The sequence below is a fragment of the Meles meles genome, chromosome 16 (genome assembly GCF_922984935.1).
Source record: "Meles meles chromosome 16, mMelMel3.1 paternal haplotype, whole genome shotgun sequence".
Taxonomy (NCBI): Eukaryota; Metazoa; Chordata; class Mammalia; order Carnivora; family Mustelidae; genus Meles; species Meles meles.
Window position 1 is genome coordinate 79,766,561 of NC_060081.1, and position 17,364 is coordinate 79,783,924.

The window sequence follows — 17,364 nt, forward strand, 5'->3', positions numbered from 1 at the left end:
TAGTAGAGAAGGAAAATAAGAATGCTTTTGTTGTTTGACGGATCGGGCAAGCATGGGGGTTTAGTACACTACCGCATGGAAGATAAAAGCGATCATCTTAATCGAATTGTTGTTACGTAGGGTTTTAGAGTATGGCGTTAGATGGAAAACCCTATCAATCCATCATAACTGGATTTCCAATTAAATTTCATAAGCACCTCCTGCTACCCGGCAGAGCAGGTGGACTTTGGTCTCGGTCTGAATGCTGACCGTGAGGCTTACCAGCTGGGGGTCTTCAGAATGGCTGAAACCCGTCTGAGCTTCATTCTCGTCAGCTAAGAAAGCAGGGGCATTATCTATCAGGTAATTTTCAGAGTTCAACGAAATCATCTGCATACAGTACCTATCACGGGGCGGGGGGTGCAAGCCAATAAGAGTGAGTGGACAGTAAATATTCGTTTCTTTCCCCTAAGTGCAAGGCTTTGTGCCGGGTGAGGGACACAACGGGGGGGGGGGGGGGGGGGGCAGATAGACACTCATTACTCCACACACAGAACTCAGTAAGCATTGAAAGAATGGTTTTCCCACACCCTACACTCCATTAGAACTTGCGTCAGATGTGAACACTGACCCAACCTAAAAGACCGCATTTGTTTCTCAAGGAACGGAACTGTGTTCCTGAAGCTGAGGGGCAGTCCTACAATTTTCCCTTTTTTGGCAAGGCACTAAATCTGATGGTGTTTTAGGAAGAGTAAGACTTACGTATGAAATGACTTAAACAAGAAGTTTCTAAAGTCTTGTTTCTCTAATTAGACAAGAAAAACACACCTCAGATAACAATTTATGCACATACTTTAATATTGAGGCTTGAGTGAAATAATCTTAAATGACCTTCAAATATGTTTGGGGAGACAGCCCCACAATTGCACAATCCACTGCAAAATTTTAAAATTAAAGCAATATAACTATTTTAGGATCTGAAAGTTCTCCTTAAGCTAAACTTTATCAACTTCTTTATCAAATAGGCAGGTATATTTAAGTTTTTACACTTTTAAATGTTGATTTTTTTAAAGGCACGTTGAGGTTCTCTTACTATCGAAGATAAAACATTTACTGTATATTCCATGAGCAGAACCTTTTTGACAAGTGACTTTCACATGGATAAGATTCTTTACATGCCTTTACACAACAATACATTTGGCAGCTCTAACTCTTATACCTGAATGCTCTGGACAGTTGTCCTGCACTCTGGGCTGGGGCCAAGGACACAACAGCCAAGGCTCTCAGAGGCTTGCTGACCTAATTGGACCGTTAATTAAACAGCAGGAAGTGGAAACAGGCTTCGGTCCCTCTTGCATGTCAATGTAGTGCACAGGGCTAGTAGCCAAAGGTGGTTCAATTGAATTACAACACTTTAAATAAAAATTCAGTGTTCTTATTATCAAAAGGTACCAAAGAAAGCAATCCCTCTTCTTAGAATTTTAGAAACACGTAAGTTGCAATTATAAAAACAAATTGGTTAAAAGGCAAAACACATTGTTTACATAGCAATTTGACAAATGTCAATAAGTATTCAAAAATTTAGAGTTAATTCACTGGTGAAAGCTATCACAAATTAATGACACTGGTTTCAACTGTATTAGAACCAAACTTCACAAGTTGGAGGCCTTGTTTATCTTGGCTGGGTTTCCACACCTCAGTGTTAGCACTTGCTGTCAGAGAGACCACTGCTCAGCACCAAAAGAAATCATCAGCGGCTCGCTGGGAGTTTTAAGTCATCCTGGCATTCAGCAGTGCACAAAGGCTTTGACTTCTTGGTTGGAGATAAACAACAAAGTAGGAAAAACATTTAACATTTTTAAAATGGGGAGGTGGGGAAAGTCCAGACAATGTCAGAATCTCTCCTATCTGAAGGCACAAAGAATAAAGTTGGCAGGTAGCTGATAAAACTGGGAAAATATAAACACAATTTAAAACGATTAAAAAGTATAAATACTGATGATTTTTCCTGCAGGGCTCCAGCTACTGACGAAAACACCTGCCAGTTCCACTTGCTAACCTGACTTCTGAAGGATGACTGCTGGAATTTTCTGACGCTTAAGCAGACATTAAAGGAGTCACCTTAGTCATCAAAAAGGTAATTGCAAAGGGCATTGTTGCCTGAAATTTTTCTGTAGAATTGCCTGAAAATTGAAATAACTTAAGGCAGAATTTCTTAAAATGTTTAGGTCGTCTCAAACCTAAACAGAATGGCCTGATAACATGCAGATACATAATTATCAAAGATGAAGAGGGGGGAACACAGGAAGTGAGAGGAGAGACTGCAAGAGAAGGGACTGTTTTGCTAGTTTTGAAAGTCAAGCTTTCCCCCCTTCCTTGGCTGTTGATGTAGAAGACACATGGCCTAACTAGGGCAGCCTGAACTCCCAGGAATGGCTGTATGATGACTGATGAGGCATAAATTTCTTGCCTATTAATAGTTTCCCACTGTTAGAAGTCTACAGACATTGGCAAGCAACCTAGTCTCAGGTTTTCCTTGTCCCGGGGCAGAAACGCCTCAAGGGACCATGATGGGAGTCACACCGTACATTCCGTTTGCGATGGGCACAGACACACAGGACTTATTTTTTAGCTTGTTAAATCCAGAATGTTCCTGAGAGGGCATCCAATAAGGGTAAAATGTTCCAACATCACAATGATAATAAATAACAGCTACGTTTACAGAGACCCAGTCAGCACACATGCAAAGGCCACAGGCTTTCCTAGCAGGAGGATGCAGGCCTTTCCAAAACACCAACCAACCACCCCACCCCACCCACGCCACCTGGGCTCCCTCCAGAAGGGCCGACCCAGCCATGCAGCCGCCCACCCAGCACCCTCCCCCAGCGCGTTATACGACTCGGCCTTCCGGCCACCTGAGGCTACATTTTAGACCTAGTGACACAGATGTTTCAAGTAGAAGATGGGAAGGGCCACCGCCCGGGGCCCTTGCAGCGGGAAGCGAGGTGAGAAGACTAGGGCTGGGGGTGGGGTGTGAGGAAGAGCAGCCGCAGGCACGGGAGAGCCCGGCTGGGGAACCGCTGCAGCGGGGCCGGGCCACCCTCAGATGAAGTGGATCCAGCTCTCCTCGCACTCCCCGCGAGGCATGTGCAGCGCGTGGTTGCGGCACGTGAGGCTGTAGTCGCGGCCATGGTTGTTGTCCCAGTACTCGGCCCCGGCCACTCGGTAGCGCAGCGCGAAGTGCACCCGCGAGCCCAGCGCCAGCAGGAAGGGCGGCACCGGGAAGCCGAAGGCGAACACATCCTCCGTGCCCTCAGCGCCCGCGGGCCCGCGCCACCGGGCCACCGCCTCATGCGCGCTCTTCCAGTCTGAGAAGGTGTAGCGCACCGTCACCTGCTTCTCGAAGGCCACGTTGCGCACACGCACCGTGCCGCTGATGCCCAGGTCGGAGCAGGTGACGCGCTCCAAACAGACGAGCTGCCGCCCCAGGCGCTCGCTGAAGTCGGTGGTCTCGATGGGCGGCAGGAAGTCGGGCACCAGGCACTGCAGGGTGAACTCCAGGTCCTGGCTGCTGCAGCACAGGTCCGAGTTGATGGCGAGGCGCGACAGCACGTGCAGCGGCACCGACGGGTCGTCGCCCGCGTTGAACACCTTGACCTGCGCCAGCTCCAGGCCCAGCGCGTCGGCGAAGCGCACCCGGAGCTGCCGGCTGCAGCCCGGCCGGCACGCGGCTCCCGGCGCGCCCCCCGCCTTCTGGCGGCGCTCTGGGGAGCTGGGCAGGGAGCGTGCCCGCCGCAGGATGATGGGCCGGAGGCGGGGGTCGCAGCCGGACGGCTCCGGCGGTGGAGGCGGCGCGCGGCCCGGGCTCCCGGGGGGCCTGCAGGGCCGGGGCTCCCGGGTCGCGCCGCCGTCCAGGTCTGAGAGGCAGCTGAGGCTCCGCGGGGCGGGCTTCCGGGACCCCGGGGCGGGGGGCCGGGCCGCCGAGCCCCAGCCTCCGGACATGACCCGGCCAGCCGTCGGGCGACAGGAAGCCGGAACCGAGGGGCAGCCTCCGGACCCGGAGCTCGCTACCTCGGGGTCCCCGTCGGGCTCAGAATTCCCTAGTGTCCGCCGGAAACCGCCGCCCGCAGGGAGCCTCGGGCTGGCAGTGCGCTCCCCGCGTCCGCCGCCGCGCCCCCCGAGTCCTGGCGCAGGTCTTCCGCTTCTTGCTGCGAGAAAGGAGATCGTCTGCCGAGAGATGAGTGCTTTCCCCGGGGGGAGGCTTTTCCGCGGCCCCCCCACCCCCCGGGAGCGCAGGGTATTGCCTCCCTTCGGCTTCCTCTGAGGTTCTTGGTGGGGACGCGGGCGGCGCCGCCCCTCCCGCCTTCCCGGCCGCTGCGATACTTACATGGCTGCAACTTGTCGGGGCGCAACTTCCCGGCGAGCCTGCGCCCCGCCCCTCGTGACGCCGCCGCGCGCCGGCCCCGCCAGCCCCGCGCAGCCGGGGAGCCCTGCGCGCCGCCGCCTCCCCTGGCCTGCCGCAGCGCGCCGCAGTCCGGCCTCCCCGCCCCGCGCCGGGAAAGCTGCCTGGCGGCCTCGTCACGTGTCCTGGGCGATCGCCGAACAGGTCTGATCAATTTCTGTCTGCATCTGCCGGGTCCCTGCGCCTATCGATCGCAGACCTGTGTCTGCACCAGCGAGGACGAGAAAATGCATGCTGCGGGCCCTTGGACTTCTGGGTTACCGGGTGGGGTGCGCATAAATCGGCCTTTCCAGAAGCGGGCCCCCCGGCTAATTGGAAGCCTGTAGGCTAGCCAGCTCCGTGGACGTCTGCCCTGCACCCTGGAGCCCCGGCCAGACCGAGGGAGCCTCGCTGCGCAAGAGGCTGGCGTCCCACCACACATCACCCACAATGCTTTGCCGCCCGGACCGCCAGCCAGTTCCCCGGAGGGTGGGGAGGGGGGGTGCTGCCCTGTCCGCCTCCTGGCGCCCGGCCCGAAGATGTGGGAACCGGAGTTAATGCCCTGTGATGAATTACGCCGCTGCCCTTAATCGGCCGCTGGCGCTGGGGGAGCCTTTCTGCAGCCAGAGTCTCAGACCTTTAGCTTTGTTCCGCGGCAAGCGCGAGCCACAGGGAAACCGCGAGCTTGCTTTCAGCATCTTAGGATGCAGGCTCCCTCCAAGAATTTTCTCCTATTTCACCCTGTAACGGCCGGATAACGCCGCCACTTACCTGTAGAGCGTGCCAGGTGAAATGCACTGGGGAAGGTGCAAAGGCGCCCTCCGGACAGCAGTGCGGGGCCAGGCATCGTATGGGTTCCTTTTTACCGTCCCAGGGGCAAAGCAGAAGGAAAACCAAACGATTGAAGGCGGGCTGGCCGGGTAAAGAACCTTCTCTACATCTAACATAAATCAAGCTGATGGTGTAAGTCACTAATTGTGAGAGCCTGTGTGCCCTGGCTGAAAGGCACAGGCACTGATGAGAAGAAATACAGCAGAGTTTCAGGAAGAAAAAGTCTTCTATCCCACCTCTTGTCTGTTGTACAGAGGCGCCAGGTGTCGTGGAAGAAAGTATTCACTTTCAAATCAGGGCCCTTTTAGTAGGCCACCCACTCAAAATCAGGGGAAGCAGCATTCTAATATGAGTCAGTGGAATTTCACAGAGAGAGCATTATATGATCTGCATTACTATACTGACGATCTTTTAATCGACTGATGTGATCCTGAAGGCCGGAGAATGAAAGGGGAGCTTCCCCAACAGAGTGGTCATTCCATGACAGCTGGGATGTGTGCCTAGTCCTGGCCGTTTTCAAGGCTCTCCTGTAATTACTTGTTGAATGAATGAGTGAATGAATGGACATGGGAGATTGGAGTAATACCTGATCTTAATCATTAATTAGCCCCATACATTTCTGAGGAGACTCGTGTGTGTGTGTGTGTGTGTGTGTGTGTGTATAAGGAGAGAGGGAAGGATTCCATAGGCAACATTTATAGCTGTGTGATTTTGTATCTAATATCCACTGTGAAAAACAAACAAGCAAAAAAGATGAAACTTACACAGAAGGCAGTACCCGCCCCCCCATTTCAATACTATGCAAATATTTAAAAAAAAAAAAAACAGTGCAAGCCAGCCCAGTACTGGGGGCGGGACCGTTTGCAATCCATACTCACCCACAGGGTTCTGTTGCTTCCAGTTCCTGTGACGAGTCGTCCTTTCCAGATATAAGAGGAACAAAGAAGTCCCCTCCCCAGCTGTCATCATCTGCCAACACGTTGAGCAAGACTATTTCAAGCACCACAGAAGAGGTGAGGTAAATTTTGAGGGAAAACTTCATTAGATTTGTTCTGCGGGTGTGTGTGTGTGTGTGTGTGTGTGTGTGTGTGTGTGGTCATGGTATTTGTTATCTTATCTAAATTATTAACTGTACTATCTTACCTAAATTATTATTTTAAAAAGCATGTTTGTTTTTTAGACAGTCCATCAAACCCTAGAAGATGATCAGCCGTCTGATTTTTTCAAGAAAGGGAATAGGGTGACGAAGTCTCATCAGAAAAGCAGGTAAATGATTTTAATTGCTTTATCTTGCAAAAGGCACATTATACCAGTTCTCCAGCCCGACTATGTGTGGCTGGAAAAAAAAATAATGTCTGTGGGGAAGAAATCTGTATTTACATTTTTTATCCAACAGAAATGAGTTGGCAAAGTGGTTTTAAACATTACGAGTTAGTAAGAATTCCAGAGGTCATAATTCTGCCACCGTTAACAGAACCTATCATTTTGGGTAAGCCCCTTAATTACCCTTCTGTGACTGTTTCCTTTTTTATAAAAGGATCCTGATAATCGCTTTTACTGACGAGCGCTGACAGAGTGCTCAAGAGTTATAACAGTGTTGGTTATGAGTTCCGAATGAGTTCCGTTTCTCCTGAGCACATGTTAGTTTATTGGCCATGATTCAACACCTTTCCTATTTATTAAGAAATCACATATTTTCAAATGATTGCTTACTGTGGTAGAAGCCACAGGACCAGTGAACCTCTGAGGTTTCCAGAAAGCATACGAACACTCATTTGCTTTTACCCTACCTGACTGGGGTTCTGGAGAGGAATTGTGAATCCTAGTGAGATGCAGTGTTTTAGGTAAATGTACAGAAAAGAAAGTATTTTCAACTCTGATAGGAGATCTGCCCTCAGGGTAAATCGCCCCGGGCAGTTGCTCTGCTAGTCATCATTCGTTTTCTGCAACATTCACAAGACAGCAGTAATCCTGTTTTCATTTATGCTCTGCTTTTTGGCACCCTGTGATATTTTTTTTCTCTCTCCTTGTAAAGCTTTCCTGAATGTGTTTCCTATTTGAGAATACTTTAGTAAGCTTTTGATTAAAGGTACAGGTTGTCTATGCTATACTCTTTCATATTAAAATTAAATTAGATTAGATTCAAGGACTCAGAATCACCACTGATCAGTGATTAAGTTGTAGAAAACTTGCATTTTACGCCTTGTTTACTTTTCATGGAAAGTAGCCTTGAGAAAGAAAACCATGGCTTTTACTCACTAGGGTCATTAAACACTGTTCACCAATAGCAGAACAGATGGAGAGTTTAGGACAGATTTTCTCCAAACTGGTGTTGTTGTTGTTTTTAAAGTATGCTCGACTGGTCTAAAATTATAAGCACTTTAAGAAATGTCAGTGTTTTTCCGAAGTGATACTATTTGATGTCAGACCGAATCGTGCATCTTCTTTTGGCCCCTGTGCCCTGCAGTGTTTCTAGACTAGAGCCCAGGGTGGCCTACTGCCCCTCCCAGGGACAGCACCAGCCACAGCCAGGGGAGCCTACTTGTTTAATCACAGCCAGACCTCTTTGTGTCCTATGAACTAAGAATTATAGTTTTCTTTCTCACAGCAGTATGAATGCCGGCCCCTCTTGGAATAAAGTACAACGTTCAAAAAACCCTTTAGGAAAGAGGCAGAGTCAATCCCAAGTGCCCTGCGTGTCCTCCCAGCCTCCTGCGGACGGACTCCAGGACAGCAGGTCCCCAGAAGGAAAACCCAAAAGGAGCCCACTGGGCGCCCAGCGGCGGGGCGCCTCGGGGAAGGAGCTGTTTCTGGACCTGCAGTGCATGAAAATCCTGAAGGAGGGTGCGGGCGAGGATGAGGACAGCGCCAGTGACTTGTCGGACTCCGAGCGGGTGCCCCTGCTCCCATCGGTGCGCGCGCCCCCCGAACTGCACCTGCGTGCGGAGGAGATCCACGCTGCGGACCCGGGCCTGGAGCCGGACGTCGAAGCTGAAGCCCGGGGTGGCGCGCAACCCACCTACCAGTATGCGGACTTCCTGCCCGCCCCCTTCAGCTCCTGGGACCTCCGCGACCTGGCCGTGCCACCCGGCACTGAGTCCAGGCCCGCAGCTCGCTGCGGCGCTGCAGGGCCACTGGCCAGGTACGTGGACAGGCTGGTGCAGCTCGAGTGGCTGCAGATGCAGACCGTCCAAGCTGAGAAGGGGAAGGGCGCCAAAGCCAAGCCTCCCACTGTCCCTGGCACGTCCACCGGGGCTCTGAAAAGCCCGGGCAGAAGGAAGCTGGTGGCCAGTGCTCTGTCCAGGCCTCCCCAGGAGGGGGCTTGCAAGCTGGGCGCTCCCGGCACTTCCTGGAGGAAGGAGCTGCGCCCAGAAGCCCGACCGTCCTATTACGCGTTTGACACAGCCCCCAAAGGCCTCCGTGCGCCTCGGGCCGGCAGGCCGAGTTCTCAGAAGCCCGCCCTTGACGGGAGGATGGAGGAGCCGAGAAAGAAAGCCAGTAAGAGCCCCAGACTCCAGCGCTGGGACCCGCCCTGTAGTGACGGCGGCGGCCCTGGGGCTCCCTCGCAGGGGGTGACCACCCTGGACTCTGCTGCCCCGGGCGGGGCGGCCAGAACGCAGGCACACGCCGGCCTGAAGAAGAAGGGTGGAGCGAGCAGCTGCGTCCCCGCCACCATATCCAGCGAGAAGAAACCCAAAACCAATGGCATAAAGCCAAGCACGTACAAATTCAAGTAAAAACTGAAATGATGCATTGCAAAGCCCCGCAGAGAGCTAAACCTTAGAACTCGTCCGAAGGTTGGCACACTGAGAGTCCGAGGACGTTTTCTGGCGACCCACAGGCGAGTCGTCGGGTGGTCCCGGGGTACAGCCAACTGGGGCTTATTTGCAAGGAAACGTGGCTTTCAATGAGCCTTTCTTCGTGCCAGCAATCTTAAGCACATGAGAGCCCTTTAGCTACATGAACCTAGGTCTGTGCCATATAACGACATACAATGACAGGGAAAGACCGGTCCGAACTGGACGCCACTGCCAGCCGCCGCCAGACGCACAGCCCGGGTGGCGGCGCCGTCCAGCTCCCCCAGCTCCCCCAGCTCCCCCGGCGCCATGCGCCTGCAGGCAGAAAGTCGTGCATACCGTGTTCAACTGTGCAGTCTGAGACGTTTGAAAGAGGGTTCTCGGTGCCCTTCTCCTACACCGTCCAGACAGAAATCCTGTCTACTTCAGGCCCAGGAGGGGCCACAGCCCTGCCTCTCGTTTGGGAGCCTCTTCGGGAGCAAAGTCATGGAGCACTGAGCTGCTCTTTCTTTCTAGACAGTGGAATCTAATACTTTTACAGTTTTTTGTTTTGTTTTGTTTTTTAAGGCATTTGAAACTCAGAGGTGGTGGTGAAATCCACCTTTGTGTTCTCTACCCAGAGGTGAAAGCAGTGCCCAGTGGGTCTCAGCAGAACCCTTTCTGCCTGGTGGGAGCCCAGAGCGGAGCACTTGGTGGGAGCGACTCTGGCATCTGTGTGTCTTTTGGAAAAGGTACGCAGTAAAGCCACGGTTTGTGGAGTCTGCAAGGAAGACCTGCCGCGAACCGTAGATACACATGAGAGCACTATGACTGTCATGGGCATCACATTACTGATTTGGGACCTGGGTCCTGCTGTAGGAAGCCGATGTGACGTGATCCGTTTTACTTGGCAAGAGCAGGATTTTATCACCTTGCTTCGGGACAGAGGGGTGGGGACACGTTTCCAGATTGGGGGGGGGTGTCTTCTTAACAAACAGTGGGTCCTGTGGCTCCCCAACTCTTCTAGAAGCTTCTTATTAACCAGCAGTAAGCTGGGTCTATGTGGGTCTGCAGTCGCGCTGTGAGGCCTCTGTTGATACCGTAAAAGTCTTTAAAACCTTTGGTGGACCACTGGATATATAGTGTGTTTTAATCACGGAAGCCGATTTATCTCTTTAAGTGATTATTTGCTTTCATCCATACGTGTTTCTATTTTTTTCACCTTTAGGCCAAATGCTTTCCTTCAGTTAATAGGTAAGGACAAGAGACATTCGTAAATGAAATAATGCGCACAAGTTGAATGTTAAGGTCCCATTTTACAATCAGACTTTACTAATACAAAACAACACACACAGATTTTTAGGGCCGTTTTCTTTTGTCCCACGACTCGATTTCTAGACTTTCAGTTTCTGTCTTACGTTCTGTACCTGCCACACCAGCCTGCTGGAGAGAGTGTGTTTTTTCATGAGGATCTTGTACCTTTTTATATGGACGAAGACGCCCATCTAGCGGGCCTCATTGCCCTAGTTCTCAGTTATGCTGTGACGTTTCCACTCACTGTATGCGCTGCGGGTTGAAACCCTAGCACTGCTCTGTTCGCCTTCCTGTGGTTGCTGCGTGGTGTCCCCCGTGCCCTTCACCTGCGCTGCTCCTTGTAAGTTCGGGGGGACTCATCCTTTGTTCCCGGCCGGCGCTGCCCCTCATTCGTGATGCCTTCTCGGCTGTGATGTTCACCGGCTTTTTAGGACATTTCAGGGCGAATGAGTCTCTGCGAGCACGTCACGTACATACACGTACTCCCGTTATTAATACTAAGGGGTCTCCGGCGAGCTGCTGCCTTCTCCAGGAGTGTTGTTTGGGGGTCCTCTGGGAGGCCCTGCAGGGTGAAGGCTCCATGTTCACTTCGCCTTGTGGACGTGAGCCGAAGACCATCCTGGTTAAGAAACTGGGAGGCTGTGTCTCGGATGTCGCATTTGTTCCTTGTGCTCTGAACTGAAGTCAGTTTCCTAACTTGGGGAACAGTTATAATGTCACATGTTAGGACAGTTTGAAAAGCCTGAAAAAGTGACTTTGCTTACTCACATTTTTGCCTCAGGTTGGCAGTTGATATTAAGCAGGATTCTTGCTGCTTGATCGGAGCCCCCGATGACCAGCAGGGGCTCACTACAGAAAATAAGCACAATTTCCTTCCCACGATTTCCTAGTCCCTCCCGACACAGCCTCATGTCCTAATGCTGCAGACCCCAATCCCGCTGCTTCCGCAGACCACGCCCCAGAGCAGAGTCCTGGCCTCCTGAGGGTGGTCCTGTCTGAGCCACCCAGGGTCCTGCTAGTCTGGGGACCTGTCATTGTCTCCAGAGAAGTGCCTCTCACTTCTGGGAGTTGTTGACATACGTGTTGTGTTTAAACCAACTAAAATAATCCAAGGTTTTTAAAAAAAAAGTGTAGAGAAAAGTAAGAACTATTGAAGGTTTAGAATCAGTTGTGAAAGCGTGCAAAAGTGTGCGAAACAAACTGCAGAAACTTATTAGTATCGGCTGCCGTTCTCTGGGGCGAGACTTGTTCTCAACTCCTCAAGGCCCAGGCTGGCTGAAGGATCGTAACTTACTGGCGGGGCGGTGGGGGGAGCCTGTGTGGACCAGATCAGAGCGCCGCGGGTCTCCTGGCAGGCCGGAGGGATGGAGGATTGTCCTGGTTCTTACGCCAGTGGGCTAGTTTCCAGAAAGACGGAACAATCTCTTTCATGATTTAAATACTGTCTATTTCATGATTTAAATACTGTCTATTTCCTCTTTACCCTCACTTACTCGAGTAGTTAAAAATAGGAAACTCTAGGTGGTATTGTGTTTCAAGGTAACAGAGAAGCAGTATTTATGACGTCTTCATGTCTGTGTCCAGGCGTCCATTTCAGACGGCCTGGCCCAGCCAAGCATGTTTGTTATTTGGTGTTAAATTATTGTATGCTTGGTTTTGTACACAATAAAACAAAAACACATCGTACGTTTTTGTGAAGCTGGATTTTTCCTTCCTTGAGGTCTATTAAACAGTAGGAGATGTTGTCTGGGTTTTTGGGGTATGGGTCCGTTGTGCTTTTCGTGCAGCTCTCTTCCTGAGTTTGTATCATGTCTGCCGGGTCATCTCACAGAACCGCTGGGCAGGAGACCACGCCACGTCCTTTCTTAACACTCAGCAGTGCACCTGCCAACAGGACTGGGGGCATCTGAGAAGCACGGCTGGGCTTTCCGGAGTCCCTGCACCTCTTCTTAGGCCCAGAAGGGGTCCGACGGTTAGGGACCCTGAACGGAAATTCAGTAACAGTAGAGCGACATGATAGGAGCTCACGCGAGATTGTGCGCCTCCTGGACCGGCTGCAGACATTCTCAAAGGCCACCTGCTCCTTTTTCTAAGCTCACTTCTGAGAAGGAGGTCCATTCTTTTGAGTCTACCAAATAGTGGCAGTTTAAAAAATAATTCCGGGGGCATTAAAAAGCAAAATTCCACTGGGAAAATTTTATAGATGTTATTGGCTTTATTTAATGATGTGTGAGTCGGGGAGCCTCCACCCAGCAGGTGGAAAGGAGCTCCAATGTGTGCACAAAAGGACGGACTTCCATAGGCAGAAGGGAGCAGGCAGGAGGAAGTTGTGCTAGATAAGAAAGTGGCTGGGTCATTGCAAGATCACTTTCCTTTTTGGGTTGCCCGGGGGGTCTTATCAGGAGAATGGCCTCCCCAGTGCGGATCAGGTGACAGCTGACTGCCTAGTTTAAGATCCTGCTCTGAGCCCAAACTCCGAATAAGGCTGGGTTCCATGGCCTGCTGGGCGTAGTCATGCCATAAGGGCCTGTGGTCTTTTTATCAGAGGGTTTAAAAATAGTTTTCTGGTAGTTGGAAAATCAACCATGTTGGAAGTTTTAAATCACAAATTTGTATATAAAATGGTAGGTTATTCTTGGATGTTGCTGTTTTATTACCCACGAGGCAGCAACAAAGCCTCTCCACCTAACCCTAAAACCACCTCAGTCCAATGGTCTCCTTGTTTGATTAACATCATAAAACAACGTTACCAGAATAATGATCAGTGGAGGAACACAGGTCATGAATTTGTAAAAAATCTTCCCTGTCCTCAGCAACTTGCTGTTGAAAGGAATTAACTATGCTACCACTGGCAAATCATACATGGAATTTTAAAAATGGGGTAGTCACAATTAGAACTGTCCCAGCTCAAAGGATATTTTAGAGAAAGTCAATGTCCATCTCTTGCAATCCCAGTCGGCCAGCACGGTTCGGTGGCCCTGCTCCTGCCGTGGCCAGCCCCCTCTCGCACCTGCTGCAGGGGAGGGGTTCCCAACACGCCGTCTGGAAATCCACCGCCCGGGCACACTGCCTACCTCAAGTTAAAGACACTTGAAAAATAGCAAGTCAAACAAAAACACTCTTACCTTTCTTCTTTTCCTTCAAAGCAGGAGATGAAATTCCTGTAGGAGACACGTCCTCCCAGTGCCAGAGAGAAAGACTCATTCTTTACCATCAGGGATGAGAAGCGGAGACCGAGAATTCTGTGCAGGTTTTGTTAAAAGGCTCTTTTCTTCCTCAGTCTCCCCACATAGCCGAGGATGTTTTCTACAACTGCCTCTCCTTGTTCAACCCCTCAGCAAAGCTCACGACTTTGCTTGTTTTCCCACCGTTTCTCCAGGGGCTCGTTCCTTCTCAAGGCCCCTCATCTTGCAGAATGGGACTCCACAATTGGTCTTTTTTCTCCTGTCGGTCTGTCTTACATCGACTTAACTCTCAGCACCAGCCAAAAGGGACCCTAAGAGGAAGCAGGAGAGGGGAATTTGCTCCCCCAAAATATTTCAAAGCGACAGCACAGCCATGGGAAAGGCTCCAAAAGGTGAGTGTAAGGGTCGCACCGGGAAGATCCCCATGTGTTGGGGTGTGTCTCCCTCTCTGAACAGGGAAGAGGAAAAGGACCCTAGAAATGCTTATCGACTCTTACCTCATTACGGCCTGGACTGAAATCCATGAAACAGCCACACCCATTTATTGAGCTTTTCCCGGTAACCTCACGGGGTAGAATGTAGTGATTCTTCATTTCTTGTAACATCAACTGCTCGTTCCATCCCCTGCCCTCCTTTGTGCCCACCCTCCAGGGCCTCATCCCCCGCCGCCGGCCTCGCCTCCAGCAACTCTGTGCCCTGGAACTCAGCATCCCTTATGGTTTGCCTCCCTCTCAGTTTTCATCTCATTTTTCCTTCCCTTCCCCCATGTGGGATTTAAGAAACAAATGAACACCTTTCGTCTTTAGGGGCAGGTGGTATTTAAGGAGGCGGCGTGAGCCATTTCCGGGAGTCCCTCGGGCTTCCTGGGGTGAGTCCCTCACGTGCAGGAGGCACACGTGTAGTTAAACTTGTGTTTGTTTTTCTCCCGTGAACCTGCCTTTTCTTATGGGGTCTCAGTCAGGAACCTAAAAGGGTAGAAGCCAGATTATATTCAATGGCCGTAAAGGTCAAATTTTACCTCCCCTGTAGAATAAAAGTCTGCGACGCAGCAAGATCCTCGGTGGTTCACGTTTGAGAAACCTGCCTTGTTCGCCTGTGTCCGCTTCTCCAGGGCTTATGGGCCCTCGGCGAGCTCTCGGCTCAAGGACAGTCCCTCAGCGGCCTCGTTTACGGCCTCTGCTCATCCGTGGGGCAGGTGAGCGCCGAGGAGCTCAGGTTTCTTGGGACAGGCCCACCTGAGCCCCTGCTCTCACGAAAGACACTCCAGCTGCGGGGCTCAGGGGTGACACCCCTGCCCTGTCCTCCGCTGGCCCTTCGCCCCCTCCATCGTGTTGGCCACGTCGAGGAGGATCGCCACTGCCCGCCACCGAGCTCTTCCTGCAAACCCCCGTCTCACCGGACACCGCGCTCCTACAGTGCGGAGAGGGACGGGCACTGTGGTCGGAGTGGCTCACTCTCCAGACACTCGAGTGAAATGCTTTCCCTGTAGGTCTGACGCAGTAGTGGGGAGGACGGGTTCCGCTGAAGATGCTCCAACTGAAGGAGCGTGTTCTTCCGCGCTCGGGACAGTTTTGACGTGACAGGATACACTAAGCAGCCTCAGATTTCTCTCTTCCTCTCCTGATCTCCCTTCTCCCCTGAAGGAGCATCAAAACATCCGCCTACACACACAACCACAAAAAGATCACAGATCAACTCTGCCGACGTCATTAGTATAAAATACACCTGCAGAAACGAGAAACCCCCAGCCGGTTCTGCTCGGCCGTGTTACCCCCCATTTGCTCACCTACATCTATCCATTGGGTAAGTAAGGCCAAGAGGCTAAAATTTCTCCAAGGAAATGTTCTGGGCAGCCCTTGGAGGCTGACAAATACTAAAACACAAGGACCACGCTTTCTCCTCGGCCCGCGCGGCTACCCCAGCAGCAACGAGGGGCAGACACGTTGGTCCCTTAAAGCAAATCAGGAAAGACGAGTGAGGAGCGGTTTTATTCCCCCGGGAGACCCACGCTTCAGCCCTCACACATGTCAGGTGTTGGGGTACAGGGGTGAGAGGCACGCCAGGAGACATGAGGCTCAGGGTACACTTCATAATAACGGGTTTTTCAGTGCTGCAGTCCGATTCACTTTCTGACTTTTCCCCGTCACCATCAACATCATGTTATAAAAATTTTCAAACATCCAGAGAAGTTGGAAGACTCGTGCAGTGAACACCCACACGCTAGCTGTGTAGACGGCAGCACTCGCTGTGTAGACGGCAGCGCTGTTCACTGCTTGTTCCCTGCCTTGTCCCCCCACCTGCCTGCCTCCTGCTCCGGGCACCTGCTCCCTCCCATTCCCACCTGCCTTTGCTCCCTCTCCAGCCCTCCTGAGGCCTAGTCCCGCATTTCCTCAGGGGCACGGTGGTTATTCTGTCTGGCAGGGCTGGGCTGGAGAACGAGTTCCCAGGAGGGAGGACACAGCCCTGCCCTGGGGCTCCTGTTCTGTTTTGCTCCTGAACACTCTGCTTGAGACTATTCTGAGACATTAAACTTTTCTTGTGACTTTGAAGAAACAGGACCTTGAATTCAGAATCCCTTGGGGGGAAGGTACATTTTATCGGAGTGGGCAGACATGGACAAGTCTAACCGGGGGGAGGCCCGACCAGGAGCCATTTAATTTTTCTGGCATCTGTTTCCAAGCATGCCATTTGAATCCCTCCCTTCCCTTGTGGGCGCTTTCCCCAAGGACCCTTGGCTGCGGAAGCCGGTCCTGTGTACAGTGGCTCCTAGGTGAGCAGTGGGGGGCTTGGCCTCTCACCTGCCCCAGTGCAGAGACCAGGCCGCCCGCCTCCACTCCTCCCTCCCCTGGACTCTCCTTCCTCCAGCTCCGACAGAGGAGAGGGAGGGAGGACCTGTGTCTCCCGTCTCACAGGCTGCCCACACTTTCACCGAGGTTGGTGCACCCTTGTGCAGAAGGTGTTCAGGTGTCACACCTGGGTCTGCCTCCACCTCCCCGCGCAGGGAGGCGGGAAGAGGGGTCATGCCACCGCACCCCGTTGACATGTACTTGACCAGCATGGGAAGCCCTGTCTCCCGGCCTGCCGGATGGAGGCGGCGTCGGGCACTTTTCCTGCACCTTCTCCAGGCCCTGCTGTCCGCCCTGGCACCCGTCTCCTTGTGTGGGCTGGTCAGCTAGACCACTGTCCAGGCAGAGCCAGAATGAGGCTCCAGGCATCCAGCCTGGCAGTCACTCCCACTCATTACCCTAGAAAAATCCAACCCACTGACTTCCCGAAATGGAAAGAAAGTTTCCCATCCTTCCCAAGTGTGTGTATGTGGGGGCAGGGCAGCTCCTACAAGTCAGGGGAACAGAAAGCAGCCGACTCCCAGCCCCAGGACCCCTCACGTCCACGGCTGCGGTGGCAGAGGGCAGGCTGGGGGAGGGGGTGAGGGGACCTGTTCCACCATGGCTTGAGGGTCCTGAAGCATCTGGTCTTAATTGTTGGGGTCTCATCTTAGAGCATTGTGTGTGTGATGTTTCCTCATCTTCAGTTAAGGTCCTACTCACCGATCCCTGGGCCAGCAGGAACCTTCCGTGCGTGTGCTTCTCCCTGCAGAGATGGAGAAGCAGCTGTTCAAGCTGCCTTCATGGCCTGGTGTGGGCGGGAACCTGCCGTGTCCTGGATGATGCTTGACAAAATCAATCCAGGCAGCACTCCGGGTGTGCTCGTCGTGATAGGGAATCCCGAGAGGGGGAGGCAGTCGGGCCAGGTGAGGCTGTGAGTCCTGGTCCTTAGCCTCCTTCCCTCCCTTTCCAGTACCAGCACCTGCGTTCCATCCCGCAGGTCCCGAGCGTCT

General features: G+C 52.3%; 2 protein-coding genes across 3 annotated transcripts; one reads left to right on the forward strand and one right to left on the reverse strand.

Annotated features, from left to right (window-relative positions):
• Nucleotides 1-818: 818 nt before the first annotated feature.
• On the reverse strand, nucleotides 819-4,496 carry PPP1R3D (protein phosphatase 1 regulatory subunit 3D). Its single transcript, XM_045981135.1, has 2 exons — nucleotides 4,367-4,496; nucleotides 819-4,187 (listed from the first exon to the last, which is right to left on the reverse strand). Exon 2 carries the CDS (start codon nucleotides 3,979-3,981, stop codon nucleotides 3,082-3,084), a length of 900 nt encoding a protein of 299 aa, XP_045837091.1. The 5' UTR covers nucleotides 3,982-4,187; nucleotides 4,367-4,496; the 3' UTR covers nucleotides 819-3,081.
• FAM217B (family with sequence similarity 217 member B) lies at nucleotides 4,461-12,704 on the forward strand. 2 transcript variants are annotated; one of them, XM_045981134.1, is made up of 4 exons: nucleotides 4,461-4,585; nucleotides 6,153-6,264; nucleotides 6,432-6,517; nucleotides 7,860-12,704. In XM_045981134.1, the coding sequence occupies exon 4, from the start codon at nucleotides 7,864-7,866 to the stop codon at nucleotides 8,986-8,988; it is 1,125 nt and encodes a 374-aa protein (XP_045837090.1). In that variant the 5' UTR covers nucleotides 4,461-4,585; nucleotides 6,153-6,264; nucleotides 6,432-6,517; nucleotides 7,860-7,863; the 3' UTR covers nucleotides 8,989-12,704. The 2 variants fall into 2 exon arrangements, with proteins under 2 accessions (XP_045837090.1, XP_045837088.1); XM_045981132.1 differs by having other exon boundaries at nucleotides 4,572-4,585; nucleotides 6,153-6,269.
• Nucleotides 12,705-17,364: the final 4,660 nt, after the last annotated feature.